General features: G+C 39.2%; 1 protein-coding gene across 2 annotated transcripts in view; it reads right to left on the bottom strand.

Moving 5' to 3' along the window:
• gabrb4 (gamma-aminobutyric acid type A receptor subunit beta4) overlaps positions 1-6,334 on the bottom strand; it is a 52,754-nt gene extending 46,420 nt beyond the window's left edge. For both annotated transcript variants that reach the window (XM_026938892.3, XM_026938893.3), the window contains exons 1-2: positions 5,241-6,334; positions 2,827-2,918 (exon numbers count right to left, since the gene is read on the bottom strand). In XM_026938892.3, the coding sequence (XP_026794693.1) occupies positions 2,827-2,918; positions 5,241-5,320 (172 nt within the window). In that variant the 5' untranslated portion in view covers positions 5,321-6,334. The remainder of the gene's footprint in view (positions 1-2,826; positions 2,919-5,240) is intronic.
• Positions 6,335-18,144: the final 11,810 nt, after the last annotated feature.

Here is an 18,144-nt window from a genome sequence, read left to right as displayed (position 1 = left end):
AATGGAGAGGTTAAGGTTCTCGTTGTGCGTTTCACCATCTACATAACAAAGCTCATTCAGAATGACCAAACTGGCTAATTAAATCCTGATTAGCTGCTGATAACATTCTTGACCTGTTGCGTGTTATTTATGCATGGGCCGTTCAGCATGACTCAGGCTGTGCTTTAATGCTGTTGGATCCTGATCCTGAAAGACACTCGATTGGCGGAATAGCAAGATCTCAAGATCTCCGGACAGTGCTGTGACTTATCATACAGGTCATATCAAACATTAGTCCAGTTTATCTTAGACAGAATCTTAACATATAACCAGTTAGCTTTAAAAACACTTCATGACTTTGTATGCAGATGATATGCTTGTTTACGCTGACAATTCTGAACTGACAAAAAATTTTATCGTTACATCAACAGCCACTATAGTTAATATAAAGCTTTGCTTTTGGGGCAATGCTCATTGTTGGGCAAGGGAGTATGATTATGGTCTATATCTTGCGTTTTCCAACCAGGGGATTGCGAACTAAATTAATGAAAACAATCAATATTCTATCATTTTATTATTATATATTAAAAAGTGAATAGAAGTTGATTGATCATGTCATGTGATAATAGCCCTTAGTACATGAGAAGTTAAACAGAAATGACACGGTTAGCTAATAGCTAATTCATTCTTCATGGCTAAAAACGTCATCATCTTTACAAGTCTCTTAAAAAGGACAGATGTGTTGTCACAAGAGGAGGAACATCCAAGCACAAATCACACAACAATATTTCCAAAGCGGAAAGCTCTCTGTAAGTACAGCGAGAAGTATCTCAAATGTCAGATTTATGTCCTCGGGTATTGACAAGGCCAAACCCGCCTCCAGCTGTGTGATGTGCTTGGAGCAGCTTTCTTAAAAAGACATTTGAAAACAAAACATGAAAAAACCTGACCACAAAACCACTCCAATATTTCAAGGTGAAGTTGCATAGCTGAAAAACAGCAGCAAAAGCTGACGAGTAAAACCAAGCAACGAGCAAACGTTTCGCTTAACGTCGGCCTGCATGAAATCGCAGGAGGTATTTAAGGCAAATAATTATTGCTGAAGGGGTTCAAATGACACAAAAGCTTGGGACCCCTGGTTTAGATTAACAGTGTTAACTGTCTTACTTTGTAAAAGGAACCTAAAGCTACCTTTCATTAAAACGAGTCCTTCTAAAAGCTAAAGGCCGTCAGCAGTTGTAGAAGGAGAGCTTAGCTCCGACCATGAAGAATGTGACGCAGACCTTTGATCCGAACCAAGCAGCTGGATCTTCTCACATACTGCTGCCTTCCCAAACACATGTACATCAACCTCTAACGTTGTACGAAGCACCGAGAATGCATGGAATTAATGTGTTAAATGAACCGGTGCTAATAAACCAGTGTAATTCTGTAGAAGGACACTTCAAGGAACTAATAGATGCAACATCAACAAGAATAAACATATCGATCATACACGGAACACACAAAGAGGAATGTGCATCAGGTCGACTACAGTGTAAAAATATTTAATAAAATATTAGTTCTATTCATGAGTAATGCTAATAGGAATAATAGTTTACAGTACAGCAAAAAAAAAAAAAAAAAAAAAAAACTTGAATTGTTCTTTTAAACCCAACCTCTGGGTTACATGTATTATTATATTAGGTAGTTTAGTTGGGTTTGTTAGCGTTATGTCTCTTATCATCTTGTTGGCTGCTTTAAGTTAATTAATGCTCTACTCTTTAATGTTCATAAATAACTAAACTTAACCCAGTTACTTAAAGTTAGCAGATGTTACCATTGCCAGCTTATTAGCTCTGTTACTGTAAGTACAATGTGGAGTCATGTCCTGAGATATCCTGAAGTGTTACCCCATTAAGAACACTTAAAATAAGAATAACTTAAAAGCATCGAATAACGTTGGTGCAAATTTAATGGAGACAAACAGTGGTAATGCGTGAGAGAATGGATGGACAGATGGATGGATGGATGGATGGATAGATTCAATAGATTCAGCTTCCTCTAGAGAGTTTGATACTGTTGTGTGCTTTGCAATTCACGGCAAAGATTTGCTCCTTTGGTGAAATACAAGCTAATTTGCTGAGGCTGAGTTGAACGGTGGAAAGAAAAAGCACCTCCAATAGCAAATTTACTGCCTCTTTGCAACGTCAGGGGACAAAACCAAGACCTGTGATGAATGGTTGGACACATCGTCCTTCAAACAAAGCATTTTTGTGGGTGAGGCAAAGTTATTTTGTGTTTTGTGGATGAAGAAGCATCCCTGGGGTTCTTTAAAATTGTGAACGTGTGCATAACTATGAATCATGGGCAGCTGAAACAGTGTGCTCAGCCTTTAGAAGTCCTTCTGCTGTTTTTGCTTTTTTTTTTTTTCGAAGACACAGGCTATGGGTAAACGTAATCAGAAATGAAAATTAGTGACTAGAGAACAACCAAATATTCTATTGTCTTTCCTCCTAGACTGAAAATATTCCTTTTTTTCAGGTGTTCCTCTCTGTCTGGATCATCTACATCCTAACCCTGAAATTGGTTCTGCAGCTGTATGAATCCAGCAATACCTTCAACAATGTTAGTAACTTCCACGTATTATTGCCTCCTAGTACTTTTAATATTTTTTAGTGCTTCAGTATGATCTGTGAGTGAGCTTCAGGATGGCATGAGCTATTAATTTGGCTGAATTGTTTAGAAGTAGATGCTCGCAGAATTTTAAGCATTTTGACAGAGGAACTCTTTCACTTTACTTCACCAGTCACACAGGAAGAGGAACAGAAACAGAAAAGGAGGGGAAGGGGCAAAAGATGGACGTACCTCCAAAATCCGGCCGGAGACGGATGTCATACCCCCTCAACAGTTTGTCCACTGTCGATTTGGCCACAGATATTCCAGATCCAGCAGAATTGCTACGGGCAGACAGTTACAGTTATTAATAAATAGCGCGATGACGAATGACCATAATTATTCATTATAGATAGCTATGGACATTTTTACACTTTTGGAGAAAACCTCAACCTGTGAGCAGGGGTGGAAAATACTTCTACTTTGTTACTGTACTTTAGTGATATAACATTAATATAAATTAAATACCTGAATACTCTTACTCAAGTAAATTTCCAAGAGAAAAGAAAATTACTTTTTACGTCTTGCGGTTTCGTTTTATCCTTCAAAGTACTTGTATACTTTGTGTGTACATATATATATATATATATATATATATATATATATATATATATATACATTTTCCCCCATATTTTTATCCTATTCTGTTTTTTATTAATAAAATATTGTCTTTGCTGGAGTTACTGATTTATATTTATATTTATATTTCCTTAGCTTCCAAAGTAAAATGTTAAAATTCACCATCAAAACTAAAGAAGTATGTTGAATTAAGCTAAATTTAATTTTGTGAAATTAGCTAGTCCCGTTTTGTAATTCAGCTCAGTAAATTAACTAGCTAGTTATGTTTTTTACATTAGCTTGTTGAATTAACTAGCTAGTTAGGTTTTGTAAATTAGCTATTTCAGAAAAGGTTTTTAAACATTAGCTAACCAGGAAGCCGAAATCTAGGTTTGTATGAGTTAGCAGGATATTTTTCCTTATGACAGATTTCTAGCTCAGCTCTTGTTCATCAGTTAAGTATATTTACATTTTATTCTTGAATAATTGAGTGTTTGAATCTACATACTCGTCTCCACACTTCTACTTTTAATTGAGTATGATTTTGACACAGTACCCGTACTTTTACTTACAAGTACAGTTTCTTGGTACTTTTTCCACCCCTGCCTGTGAGGATAATATTTCATAAACATGCAGTAATATTTATCAGTTTCATGCAATTAAAATAATCAGTAATATTAATGACAATATGAGACGTAAATTATATGATTTACATTCAAATAGAATATTGTAGCCTATATTTCACCAGTCATCAAAGCTGCATCAAAGTGACAATGACAATGTCTATATCATCTCATGCAACATAATCTTGTGTAAATTCATAGCTCATTTGCTCAGCTTTTGTCATGATTGAGGACATATTCATCTCTAAGGAGCTTGAAAACCAACACTGCAACATGGCCTGATATTTAGTGCAGTTTTACAGCAAAAGAAAAAAAATTGGGATATTTTAAATCAGGGCTTGTAGCTCAAAAATTGATCCTGATATGATTTAGTTACAGTTTGGTGAATGGTGAAAGTCCAAACAGCATCGCTGCCAAGCAAATGTTAAACCAGAGAATATATATCCAGTCATTATTTCATGCCTAATGTGATCAGGGATATGCAGCACCACAGATTCAGTCGATTCATTCTGGAAATCCATTGCGTGTAAAGCTATGAGACCAAACGTCAACAGCAGAAGATGCTCAGTTTGGGGCCTGTGCTGTCTAAACGACGGAGATGTTCTGCCTTTAATAACCATATGGAGTTATGGAGTCCACTTGTTAGCGTCTCCATCCTTTCTGACATATAATGAGTGCATGATTATCGATGAGCTGCTTATCATGTACGCTTACAGGTGGCACAGATATCAGTACCATGAGACAGAAGCAGGTGAGCATCCAAACAGCACAAAAGAAGATCTACTTCTGATCTACTGGGGTTTTTTTGTGTTTTTTTTGAACTTTCATTAAACGAGCCATGATGAACCTGTACTAATAATCAGAAGGCATGATGGTAGTCTAGGGGTGGGGGTGGACTGAGATATAAACGCACTGATCAGATAAGTCTGCGGCAAAATGATAGCTATAGCTCTTTAGATTTAAGAGAGAGGGGAAAAAAACGTCTTGTGCGTTTAGACGCACGTTCACGTCAAAGGCTGGATGGAGACTGCGCTAGTCTCAGTGTCACGTCTCTCTAGGCCGAGCAGACGTGTGTGCACACTGACAAGACGTGTGGGCATACACATGAATAACACACATATACATATAAACTGATTTAATTTAAAAAAATGATATAGTGCCACTGTTATTGATAATGTACGCGTCTGGAGACGGACACGCGCATGTTGCCCGCGCACTCACTGACACACACACACACACACACCACACACACACACACACACCTCAAGTATTTATGCCATTGGATGGACAAGTATTCACTACACAGTGGCCCCTATCAGTGAATGATCAGCGATGGCCAATAGCAATAAGCAGCCTGGCGCAATTCATCCCAAACCCTGCGCTTCCAAAAACATCTCCCATCACCCAGCTTCTGGTTTTTCTTACCATTGTACAAAGCAGACAGACGACAACACTGTCAGAGCAGAGACAATTCCACATATTTTTTCTTGGTGAGGACCCAACATTTCCACAAATCCGTTTATATATATATATATATGTACACCTTCAGTAATCCAAGTGCCTGTGGTCCAAAACGAGAAGAGAAGAAAAAATCCAACCCAGAGAACGGAAAGGGAAAGAAAACGGGCCAAATCAATCGCTCAAATCAGACCCACTGGATCACATGTGTGTGTGTGATTGCTCTGCAAAAAAAAAAAAAAAAAGAAAAGAAAAAAAAAAAAAAAAGAGCAGAGAAGTGGGGTATTTAAAAAGCTCGTATTCGGTCCCAAAGTGTTTTCCCCGGTTATGGAAATCCGAACAGGTCACTGAGCCGCTCGACCAACAGCACATCACACACCATGATTACATCTGACTGGAATTCAGAAGTGACGAGAAAAGGTCTTCCTAAGCCGAAAAATAGCGAAAAATAAAAAAAGAAAGAAAGAATGAAAGAATGAAAGAAAGAAAGAAAGAAAGTGGCGTGTTGTGGTCACTCAGATGAATGAAATCCGGGTCCGAGTCTGCGGACGAGCCATGGTTCCGGTGATGCGCTCCACACTGTGAGGCTTCAGGGATGCTGTCTTTTCCTCCCTCAGCTCTGAAAGATGTTGGAGATTTAGGGGGTGCGGTGGATAAAAAACAAACAAACAAACAAACAAACAAAAAGCCCACGGAAATGTAGAGCAGCGTCTCCGCGTAATGGCTGCAGGAGGGACGGGGCTGGTTTGTGCGAGCGCGAGCGCGACTGCTGGAGAGAAGAAAAACAATATGCACATGAAAAAATCGCTGCTGCGGACGTCAGAGCGTGTAGTAGTCTATGGTTACCCCCTTTTATGAAGTTGAAGAAAGGAAACCCTTGTAGAGGGAAGGGAAAAAAAGCGTCTTATGTAGTGGATCAGAATAAAGAAAAGCGTGAACTAGTCCAGGTTGGCGTCCTGCTGGAGCCGCGGAGCGACGCCGGTCCTCGGGGCGTTATGTGTGTGCTGAGGAGCCCAGCATGCTCGGGGAGAAACGGCGGCCGACACACGATGACACACTTCAGCTTGAAGAACGCCTCCACGAGCCGACATGGAGAGAGAGAGAAAGAAAAAAAAAAGAAAAAGAAAGGAACTCAAGAGCGGAGAATAGTGCCCAGGCTGACGCTGAGATGGCTGGCTTGGAGAAAAATCGACATTGTGTTGTTGTGTTTTGTTTTGTGTGCGTGTGTGTGTGTGTGTGTGTGTGAGGTTTTTTGTCTCGGTGTGATCAGTGAGAAGGATTGTAAGGTTTGTCAGAAAAAGAAAGAAATAAAAAGCGAAAGATGGAAAGCAGTGTTTGCGCGCGCTGTATCACTGGGGAATGATGGTGTGCGCGCGCTGCTCGAGTCACCCTGCAGCCCATTAAAATGCGCCGGGTGTATCCTGGAGAGCTTTCACACCGGCCACAGCTTTCAGCACAAGGACACACCATGCACATACAAGCACGAGAAGGTGGATATGTCTCCAGCATGAGTGCATGCCAGCCTGTTAGATTCACACAGTCACACTTTAAAGCAGCACATGATCAACCATAATGTTCAGGTCGACTTGGTAAATTCATATCATTAAAAGAAAATAAATTATCAGATGCAAACGCAAAGATAAGAAGTGAGTGTTTGTTTTTTTTGGTTTTTTTTTTCTTTCAGCATAAGATGAGGGTTTCTGCAGAGATCTCTGTGCCGTCCAGTTGCTAGGCAACGCTGCGACCGCTGATGCAGAAGGCCTCGGCACATTTTACAGCAGCTAAAGCAGGACAGCGGGGCCAAATGGCGAATGCATGTTTGCAACATTTTCTCCCTTCTCAAAGCTTCTTCGATGTTCTTGCTCTGGTGCCGCTCCGCCGGTCCTGGAGCTTTCTCAATCGCAGGCAGCCAGCAGTGCTTCCGCTGAGCTTTGTGAGATTATTTGTTTTTATTATAAGCCACATCTGCTTGTTCATATCCAGTGACCAAACATGATTTGTTAACTGTCTTGTAAAGCATTGGTGAGCCTCGGTGTAGTATGGAGTCGCCTTGAGTGTCATGTATGAACACCCAGGTGAAGTCCATTAAGTGCACCAAAGCAGTAAAACCATTAGAGAGCCATCTTTTATCAGTGTCAGTCACAACTACTTCCTTTCACAATTAACCCATTTCTACATCGTCTTAAATTCATTCGTTCATTCAGTCATCTTCAGGAACAGTTTTATCCTGGTCCTGGTTTTGTTGGATCCCGGGAAGAGTGAGGTGGGAATACAGCCCGGATGGGGCACCAGTCCATCGCAGGGCAACCACGCACAAACACATTCACCCCTAGGGGCAGTTTAGCATAGCCAATCCACCTCCTGGGGTATTCTTCCCACACGGATATGGCGAGAACGTGTGAAACTCCTGACAGACAAGATTACTCGAACCGATTTCCCCAGAGCTCTGAGGTGACCATGCTACTCTCTGGCCTTAAATTATTTACATAAAATCTATTTCTAAGTGCATGAAACCTGAATGCATTTGACTGAACAGTCATTCTTATTATTAGTGACTCAAAAATCTCAGAGGAGTTTAGTGGAATAAGCTAAAAGCGCTATGCTATTGATTAGAGATAAAGACACAGCTTCTTGCTCAGTACTCAGGAAAGTTTGGTGTGGAGAGCAATTATTCTAAAATGTCTGTTCAGCACACAGGACAGCAGTAACTCAAAGTTTATTTATGAATTCCCATGCAGCCATGTCACCAGCTGGTTGCTCACATTCCCACGGATCTGAGTTCAAGTTTTCAATAATATCGCAATCCTTAAATTACAATATTACAGCAAGCGCATAATCAGCACAGAATAACCCAGGATCGTCTATGAGTTTACATAAGGTCCTGTTCAGGCGTTACTGAGGAGCTGCCACACTTCATTAAACTCTCTCCTTCCCCTTTAACACATGCTCCGTATATAATAGCGTGAGGCTGATAAATGTTTTGGGAATTCTGTGCATCATTGAGCCAAGTGGACATGACAGATTGCAGCACATATAGGAAAAAGTATTAAAACAACCGATCCATAGCGAATGTCAGAGTGCTGTCAGTTGTGTCGATAGCGTGCTTAGGTCTTAATCAGTCGGACGTCCTGTTTTCAGTACATTATATTCTGCTCAGGCCACAAGAGCACCATTCTGCCTATGGTTAAACACACTTTATACCACCGTGTTGTTGATTTCTCAAATCTGATTGGTCAGAATAGTTACAGCTGTAACTATTCAAATGACAGGTTTACATTACATTACATTTACAGTATTGTTTCTATAGCAACAGCTCATTCACAGGGACGTGTATGATGGACGTTCCACATAATCTTTAATTTGTTATTAAGCAAACAGATTAAAAACTGTGTCATTACTTAGCAAAGGAAACATATAGTCATTCACGTGTTGAAGTTTTCTGTTATAGCAGATATTTACTAACATTTATGGAAGGAGTCTCCAGTGTCAGCACTTTGTAACAATCAAGTAAATAATAAGTTTTCCACCACAGGAATCTTTCCAGTTTCTAACTAGTAACATAAGCTGCACTTTTTGTCTTATATATGTCAAGAGAGAGAAAAAAAAGAGAGGCTGGTGAGACTGTTTATAGCTGCTATAACATAAGTGAGAACAGGAACTAATGTATCTCATGGACATTCTGTAACACTAAATGTAACTATAAATGGGTAAAAAGCATGATGTGTCATTCATTAATAAATTAAACTTTGTAATTGTTGGCAAATCGCTGTGGTATAAGAGGAATAACACACTTCGAGACGTACTCTTATAGTAAAATAATCCACTCCAGGATTTGAATGATCCTCTGCTTCGTGTCATGCCTCATCAAGGCACCCTGCTGTGGATTGTTTTCCTATAACAGCACACCCCATCCTGTTTTATTCCTTACACATACATGCCCAGTGAGATGAAATTCTATCAGCCACTGTGACTGCACTTGGTTGTATTTACACCGTGACTAATAGACAAGAGATGTGTACAGTATATAGAGCTAATTCCACGAAAATCATTAAAAAAAAATCATGTAGCAAAGAGTTGCCTAAGGAAATGAATTGCGATTGACCATCATAAATAGATAGCTGTCTAATTGTTGATTAGTTTTATCCATATGGTAGCCTTGAAGGGTTGAGTACTCAGTGTTTGAGAAAAAGGAAATGATGCTTAGACTGGATGAGAGGAAATTATGCCTTGATAAATAACTTCAACTAATCTGTTACAGCTGAAATATGACAGTATAATTCTGTGCGAGTAAAAACATCAACGTCAACACCTGACTTAGCAAGACTATTTGGGGCGAAGCATGAGAATGCTTTAAGGAAGATGCTGAAAAGATGAAGGAAGCCCATTCCAAAATTAGAACTGCTTTCCTCTTTCGATGATAAACCTCTGTTCCTAATGGTTCCTGGTCCCTGTTTTCTTTTTATCTGTCTACCTACACCATACAGCCAGAAGTATGTGCACCCCTGACCATCACACTCACATGTGCTTGTTGAACATCTCATTCCTGATTTATTCCCCCTTTCCTGTTATAATAAGCTCTACTCTTCTGGGAAGCTTTCCACTAGATGTTGGAGCGTGGCTGTGGGGATTTGTGTTCATTCAGCTACAAGAGCATTCGTGAGATCAGGCTCTGATGTCAGGTAAGGAGTCTCCAGTTCCAGTTCATCCTAAAGGTGTTCAGTGGGGTTGAGTAAGTTCAGGGCTCTGTGCAGGACACTCGAGTTCTTCCACTCCAACCTTCACACACCATGTCTTCATGGAGCTCGCTTTGTGCACAGGGGCATTGTCATGCTGGAGCAGGTTTGAGTCTCTTAGTTCCAGTGAAGGGAAACTGTAAAGCTACAGCACACAGAGACGTTCTATACAATTGTGTGCTTCAGACTTTGTGGTAACAGTTTGGAGAAGAACCACATATAGATATGATGGTCAAATGTCAACCTACTTTGGCCAGAGAGTGTATCTGTGTATTGTCTGTTAGAAAAGGGTAGAAAGTAACAAACGACATGTATTCGGTACTTGAGTACACGTTCATTGTAACTGTACTTTTTTTTGAGTATAATTAATTATATCGGCATTTCACGGCTCAACATCCAACCTGCGGAAACATGTACAGGTAAGCCGTTAGCTAGCTGAGTAAGCTAAACTAGCACTAGACAGATCTTTTGATGTTTTACAGTATGAAAGCACTGTATTAAACTTATGATGTTACATCAATGTTTTGTAGCTAAATATACCTAAGTGCAGCTACAGCCTGTAGCTAACACTGTAAGTAACACACTAATGTGTAAGGGGTGACTTTGCTAAAAAAAAATTATAATAATGAATTAAGATGAGTTAGTTAGCTACATGTTACATTTCTTTATATACAGTTGATAATCCAGGTGGTGTTCACTTCGCAAATGCAATCCTCAGGTATACTACATTTTCAGATTAGTAGTAAAAAAAAGGCATTTGTAAAGTAATTACTCAAGTAGTTTTTAACCAGATGACTTATTTACTCTTAGTTGAGTTATTTTCTTGATCACTACTTTTACTTTTACTCAAGTCCATGTGTTTTGTACTTTTTCCAACACTGCTGTTAGAATGCCAGTTAATAATAATAATAATAATAATAATAATAATGATGATATGCAGCATCTGCTCCCTGCTAACAATAGGACTGTATATTACACCGAAATAAAAATAAAAATGTTGTGCACAAAAACGCGGTCAGAGATACCATTTATATCTCATGTGGTAAATTTCTAGATGTTTCTTCACCTTCAACTTTGACACACCTGGAATGAAAAATGGATGAACTTGTCTTTCAAATGGATGGTGTGAGGAAAGAAGGTCTTTGAATTACTACTCTGTACCAGACCTCTTCCTCACACTACGTACGCCCTCGTACTGTCCGTGAGAGGCATCTTTATAGTCATCTCATTACTTTAATGTGCTTTACTCTGAGCGCTCGGCTGTCCAGTTACAATTAGCCACCTTAATGAATTAGAATGGCAGCTATGATAGTGATGAATACTGCATGAAATAAAGATTGTACTATTCATTTGGCTGAACCATTTTTTGGAAGGTTAAAAGGGGAAAACAGAAAAAGGTGCCAATTTTTCTTAGGTTTAGTTTTTTTTTTTTTTCAATCATGGTACAGTCTCCAAAAAATGTATTAAACTCCAAACTGTATTATCAGATATTTTAAGCTGGAGGATACAGAAAAATAAAACAGAACATTACATTTTTAAACTGTGAGCTATAAGGGTTTTTCACTTTTCTGGTGCAATATTATCCGTATAGCTATCCAATAATAAAAAAAGAGGAGCCATTTAAATTTTCTGAAACCTTTAAGTCATCAAGAGGTTAAAATTTTCCTGTGCTGACTTGTAGAAAAACACCAAGCGTATGCTTTTAGAAGTGCTAAGCTATGTTTTCTTGTTCATTGCCAGCAAATTCTCTTATTGGAAACGCCACTCATTCCTGTTAGAGAAGGCTAATTAAGGTTTTTTTTCCTTTTCACCTTCCCTTTGGGCTTTCCTGCTTGATATATTGCTTTATGTGTAGGAATGTAGGGCTGATTTCTTGCTGTGGAGATGTGGAACAATTCTCCGTGGATTGCAATAATGCTTTAACGTCTCACACAATGTACAGCTCAGTGTGAGTTTCTTTAAATTACAATTTTCGCATTCAGTGTTGTCTTTGGTTAAAAATATGCTGACTCTTTAGAACCAGGGTTCTCAAAGTGGGGTCCATGAAGCAGAGCCAAGGGGGTTCGTGAGTTTATAAATTTGTTACCCACCATTATCAAAGTTATTATGCCTATAAATAATGGAATCTGGAATGCTTCTGTAATGACAAAGTAAGGACAGTGCATGGCACTGACACACGCAGATAACACAGTGATTCAAAATTGGATAAAGGGTCAATATGGTTTTGTCAGCATAGTAATTTAAGATTAATTACTAAATCATTACACTTTAATCAATACGCTAGTTTATTATAGTGATTAGGAATTATTGAAGAACTACTATGGTAACACTTAATTACTTACTGCTTAGTTAGTAGGTACTAAAGCATTAATTAAGGTTTTTAACTCTTCCAGAAACCCTTGAGGGTGAGTGTTTGTTGTGGATATGTGTGTGGAGTGTGTGTTATGAAGGCTGAATGTTTCCTGGACACACTGATGGACAATCTGTCCCGACACATTCTCAGACATGTCCCCTGAGTCCAGTTTTAGCAGTCGTCTCCCAGTGAAGCACTATGCTTCCTTCCTGATGTCCACTCAGACACACTATGACTCACCACCTCATGGTCACCTGACCAGGGCCTTGTGTGCTAATTGGCTGCTATGCTGAGAACACAAGAAGCCCTAGAGGTATAGGTATTCTTTGTTCCTGCACAAAAAACATGTAAACAATCACATCCAGCCCCCCAACCACACATATTGTGTAAGACATGAGCATTACTAGGTCACTTTGTCTTATTTGGTATAAATAGTATTACATGCTTGATGCATAGCTGGCTTTGAATCCTTTTTTACCCCTCACAAAAACCTAAACCTAAAATATCACCACGCAGATGTCTGAGCTTTTAAAAACATATCTTTAATGGATGTATCTTTAATGGATGTGTGTGTGTGTGTGTGTGTGTGTGTGTGTGTGGCATATTTACAACATAGTTTCAGCAAATGGCTCCCTAGTTGTATTACAGGAAAGTATGTCGTCATGTGATAAAAAAAAGAAAAGAAAGCTTTTGGACTGCCGAAGTCGGTTTCACTTGAGGAAAAGCCACAAGGTAACCACAAATCACTACAATCACTTGCTTTTCAAAGCACGATGATGTTATACAACAGCTGATTTTTGCTTCTAATATAATTTACTATACTTGGTTGTCCCAAAACCAATACAAGCCTCTTAAATGGGTAGAGCAGGTCATAAAAAGATCCAGAAGGCCAAAACTTGTATTGTAGGCATCATCTTGATGGTATTTTTATATTTAACCCAGAGTATTTGAGGATGCCTTAAAAATAATATTAACTTCACAATCCCAGGAGTTACAGATGGCAGGAGAGCTGTTGTCTTACTCCAGTTTTTGACACACCACACATATTTCCTGTTGGCAGCATGATTTCTGTCGCTCCTTTCTTTCTCATGAAGAGATTATAACACTGTAAAGACACACAAACAAAGTAAAACAAAACAAAACATCCAAAACCCTTTCCTGAGCCCCAGGGAAGGGCAGCGTGTGTGTGTGTGTGTGTGTATGTGAAAGAGAGAGACAAAGAGACAGACAGACAGACAGACAGACAGACAGACAGACAGATAGAGAGAGAGAGAGAGAGAGGACAGCAGGATGTGGAAATCAATGGTTGTAAAACTGATGAATGCTCAGTACCTTCATTCCGCCATCTTGCTGATGACACACAGTCACAAGGCCAGATGTGGTGTTTGGTTCCTGTTTTGATAAACAGATGTGAAAACTAAGTTTGATGTGGATATTCTGTCACAAAGGTTTTTTTTGGGGGGGTTTTGTATTGTTTCAACAGCAAGCCTGAGGACACACAGCCTTGGGCAGCTATATGGTTTTCCAATAAATTGAATGAAAAAAGATTTAGTAATTGTGCAGGTGAAAGAAATATAAATATAAAACAACTTCAGCTGTCACTTCAGCTAAAAAATTCTTAGGAATTATAAGAAGTGAAGGTAATTTCACTGTCTGAATTTCATAAGAATGATACTAAGAATGATACTACAGGCTTTGGTAGCTCCTCCCACTGCTATAGCTTTTTTTATTTTGCCAATTTTTGCCAATTTCTTCCTAATTTGTTTGGTTGCCAGTTCCCACCCACCAAACAGCTCTCCCCATCATACCCCAGCTATCAATTGGTGTAGGGTGAAGGCTAACATGTGCTTCCTCCGAGACAAATTGCTGCTCATGCAGCATTACAGGGCGGCGTAACACACACGGAGAAAAGCGTTATCCGCCCTCTTCCACATACATGAGCTCACAGACGCTCAGGATTGGTTAGCGTCACTGTGATTGACAGGGAGGGAGAGCACGGCCAATTTGCTCTCTAGACTCCTGGCCACGGATATCTGTGAAGAATATAAGAAATGAAGGAGAAGCATCTGAAATACACTCTTACTGTATTCATATTCATTCTTCATCATATAAGAAATACAAATCACCTCGAATCTGAGCCAATCCTAATACTATCTATTATAATATTTTATATAGCTATGTAATTTATATAAAGTAATTCAATACTGCATATCTTTCTGTAATACATCTGTTACTTTAATTCATGTCTGTTCATGTTTAGTGTTTATTTTATTCATTATTGTGTTTCTTTTCCTTTAGTTGTTGTTATTGTTTGTCTGTATAACTTTTATATTATTTTGCTTTGGCAACATTGTTAAAACAGTCATGTTAATAAAGCACACTGTGGACTGAAAGTGAACTGAACTGTGGCATCGTCAGGATTCAAAATCACGATCTCTTGACTTACTTTCCATGAATTTACAATCACTGACCATTAATATAATGTACAGTACATGAAGGCTGGCAATATAATAATAAAAAGACATTCTATTCATACCACAACTACTCTTACTGTAGTTTTCTTGTAGTATCTATCTACATGTCTAGTTATCACCCTTCTGTCTCTCTTGCTTATGTTCACAGGTTGTATCAGCCTGATACTCACAACTGAACATAATCAGCAGGCTGCAAATCAATAGCTCACATGTCTAACACATTTCAGCCCGTGAATCCTGATGTGACAGCTCGGTGTCATTGGGATTCAGCCAAGAGCAAGCTTGTATTCTTTAACCTTGAAGAAGAGAGGTCACAGGGACGTGTAGGTCTATGGCTGTATCCACCGTTCCTTTAAAAAGAAAATTCTGAATGTCTATAAAATGCTATTCAGCCCACCATCACTATCTTTTAAGCTTGGAGAGCACGGGTCACTCAGACACGATGGGCTGTAATGGTTAATAGCTGTTTGTGCCATTTAAGAGCAAACCCAAGATTTTTTGATCATGAGATAGTCATCCATCTCAGAGCCTGAATTTGGGTTTTGTATTGCAGGTACTTCATTTATGTATGAGAGTGTGCTGTGCATGTTTTTCAGTTTTCACTTCGAACCAGAGCTTTTTCTCTTCTTTTTCTTTTAGAGAGGTGGATTTCCCCTGCTTGTATTCATGTGCTCGGTTTAATACCTTATCGTTTCTTTAGTACGGCTCATTCACACAAATACAAAAGATGCTCCACATAATCTAATAATAAAAGGATTAAAAAAATTTTTTTAAAATGTCTTGTTGCTTATCAAAGAAAACGTGTAATCATTGGACTGGTAGAGCTTTCTGCTAGATGTTTAGCTAACATTTATGGAAGGAGTCTCCATTGTCAGTCATTGTCCATTGTCTTTCACAACATGGGAGACTCTTCAGGACAGACGAGTTTACGCTTTGCTGTTTCTCAGTAACATGACATGCTGCTTTTTTTTTTTTTTTGTCTTATTGACTTCAGCAGAGAGAAAAAAGAGAGACTGGGGAGGGGACGACTGTTTATAGCTGCTATAACATAAGTGAGAACAGGAACGAACTTGTCTCATGGACGTTACACGACGTTAAATGTAACTATAAACAGTTAAAAAGCACAATGTGTCGTTGGCATCATTAGCAAATTGTGTGGTTTAAGAGGAGTTAAAGATTTTAGGTGGTGCTGTTATATGAAAATAATCCACTTCAGAGTGGTAATGCTTTAGCCTGATGTGCAGCGCGGATGATTTTCGTATAACAGCATGTTAACACTTAATATTTAGTGCAATATAAATCCAGTATACCGCAATGCCCAGTACGAAGGATGTTGATGTTTAGGTGTGCATGAGTGTATACTGACATCACAGATGTTGAGTGTATTGCTGTATTATTGAAGGTGATTTTTTTGTGTCCAAGCTACAGAAATAATTTTCTTTCTTTCTATCTTACTCTGCTTTGTACACCAGCTTCACATAACAACGACTATATTTTAAGAGAAAGGCAAAGTAGTTTGATCTGTCACCTGCGACTGTGATCATGATGCTGCAATTCTCTCTCTTTTTCATTTCAGATGCTTCTCCTTCATTTCTTATGTACTGGGGCTGTAAAACTCCACCATTCCAGATGAGATTTTCTCATAAATGAGCTGGTTGAATGAATTAAAGGAGTTGCTAATTGACCTCCCTCTTCATCTACACACATACACACACACACACACACATACAAAGGGAAACCATCCTTTGGGCTACGGCTCCATCACACACACACACACACACACACATCTCTCTCTCTCTCTCTCTCTCTTTCTCTCTCGGAATACCAGTGATGTGGTTGAACTAGGCTGTCTGATATTAACACACTGACAACAAAACACCTTCTGTCACACACACAGGAGGTTAATTCCCGTCATAGCATTATCGAACCACTCTCAGCAAGATGTCATTTTATGTGGTTTAATTTGGTTTGTATCAGTATGCATTAGAAGCTACTGGAATGTGTGCTGTTTGAAGAAGGAACAGCTGGCTGTAAATAGCAGGAGAGCTGTTTTGCTTTGTCTGTATGCAAAGACTATGTGGGCAAAAGGAAACCATCCCGGAAAGGGTTAACGAATCCTTCTCAGAGATAGATATTGCCATGGAAACAGCTGCGTGACTGCTTGCAGCTTGTATTTGGTACTCCCGAGGAAGAGGGGGAGAGAGAGAGAGAGAGAGGGAGAGAGAGAGAGAGAGAGAGAGAGAGATAGAAGAAGGAGAGACAGAACAATAGAGTGAGAGCTATTTTAAAATTCTGAGAGCACTAACTGAAGTGTTTAAGAATTAGTATAGTGAAAAAAAACACCAAATATCGTGAAAGACACTTCAGTCAGCTAGCCAGATGTATGTAATCTGTGCACCATCTCTCTCTCTCTCTCTCTCTCTCTCTCTCTCTCAGTCTCTTTGCAAGATGAACCGGAGATATACCCATCACATGTGTTAACAAGAAGAGGTCTAGGCTGCATAAAGAACCAGCTCTGTCAGCATCCGATCAGAATCTGATGCTGCTATATGGGACAGACATACAGACATACATACATACATTCATAAATAAATAAATAAGAACAGGAGAAAATATCAGTATGAATCTGTAAATAAATGAAATACTGGGTGATGTAGCAGATGTGAAGGATGGTGCCTGTGAGCAAGAAAGAGACGGAGAAAAAAGGGAAAGAAGACAAAAAGAAGAGGGAGGGTGAGACTGGGAAGCAGATCTCTTCAGAATGGGAAAGATCCTGAGAGAGACACATACAGGGAGAGGAAGAGAGAGAGAGAGAGAGAGGGAGGAATAACCATCACTGAGTGCTGTAATGACGTGGAAAAGAGGGGCACACAGAGAATCCCCCTCTCTCCTGTGCTCCTATTCCCCTTTCTTCCTCTTTCTCACCTCCATTCACCTCATTTCTGAAATATTTTGGTGTTTTTTTTAATATAATCCCTTTTTTTTCTTTTTTTTTAAATTGATGTTATTATTTCATCCTAAAATTGGACATTAACACCTCTTTCTCATGTGCACTGGCTTTTCTGATCATGCCTTGAAAGCAATGGCCATTAGAGATGAAAGCTACAGAACACTAAATGTATGTTCAGACGTATTTAAAAGATTTTAGATCCACCAGGACCGTTCTGTCAGAAATAAGGAAAGGTATCTAGTGTATCATCAGCTGATCTTTTTCTAATCTTTATCTGTCCAGTTGTTCTTGGCTGTCTTCCTTTTATTGGCTAACAGGAGTGGAAGCTGAAGTGCTCTTCTGCTGTTGTAGCTCATCTGCC

The sequence above is a fragment of the Pangasianodon hypophthalmus genome, chromosome 15 (assembly GCF_027358585.1).
Source record: "Pangasianodon hypophthalmus isolate fPanHyp1 chromosome 15, fPanHyp1.pri, whole genome shotgun sequence".
Lineage (NCBI taxonomy): Eukaryota > Metazoa > Chordata > Actinopteri > Siluriformes > Pangasiidae > Pangasianodon > Pangasianodon hypophthalmus.
The sequence above is the reverse complement of the archived record's forward strand: the minus strand, read 5'-3'. Positions and strand labels throughout refer to the sequence as shown.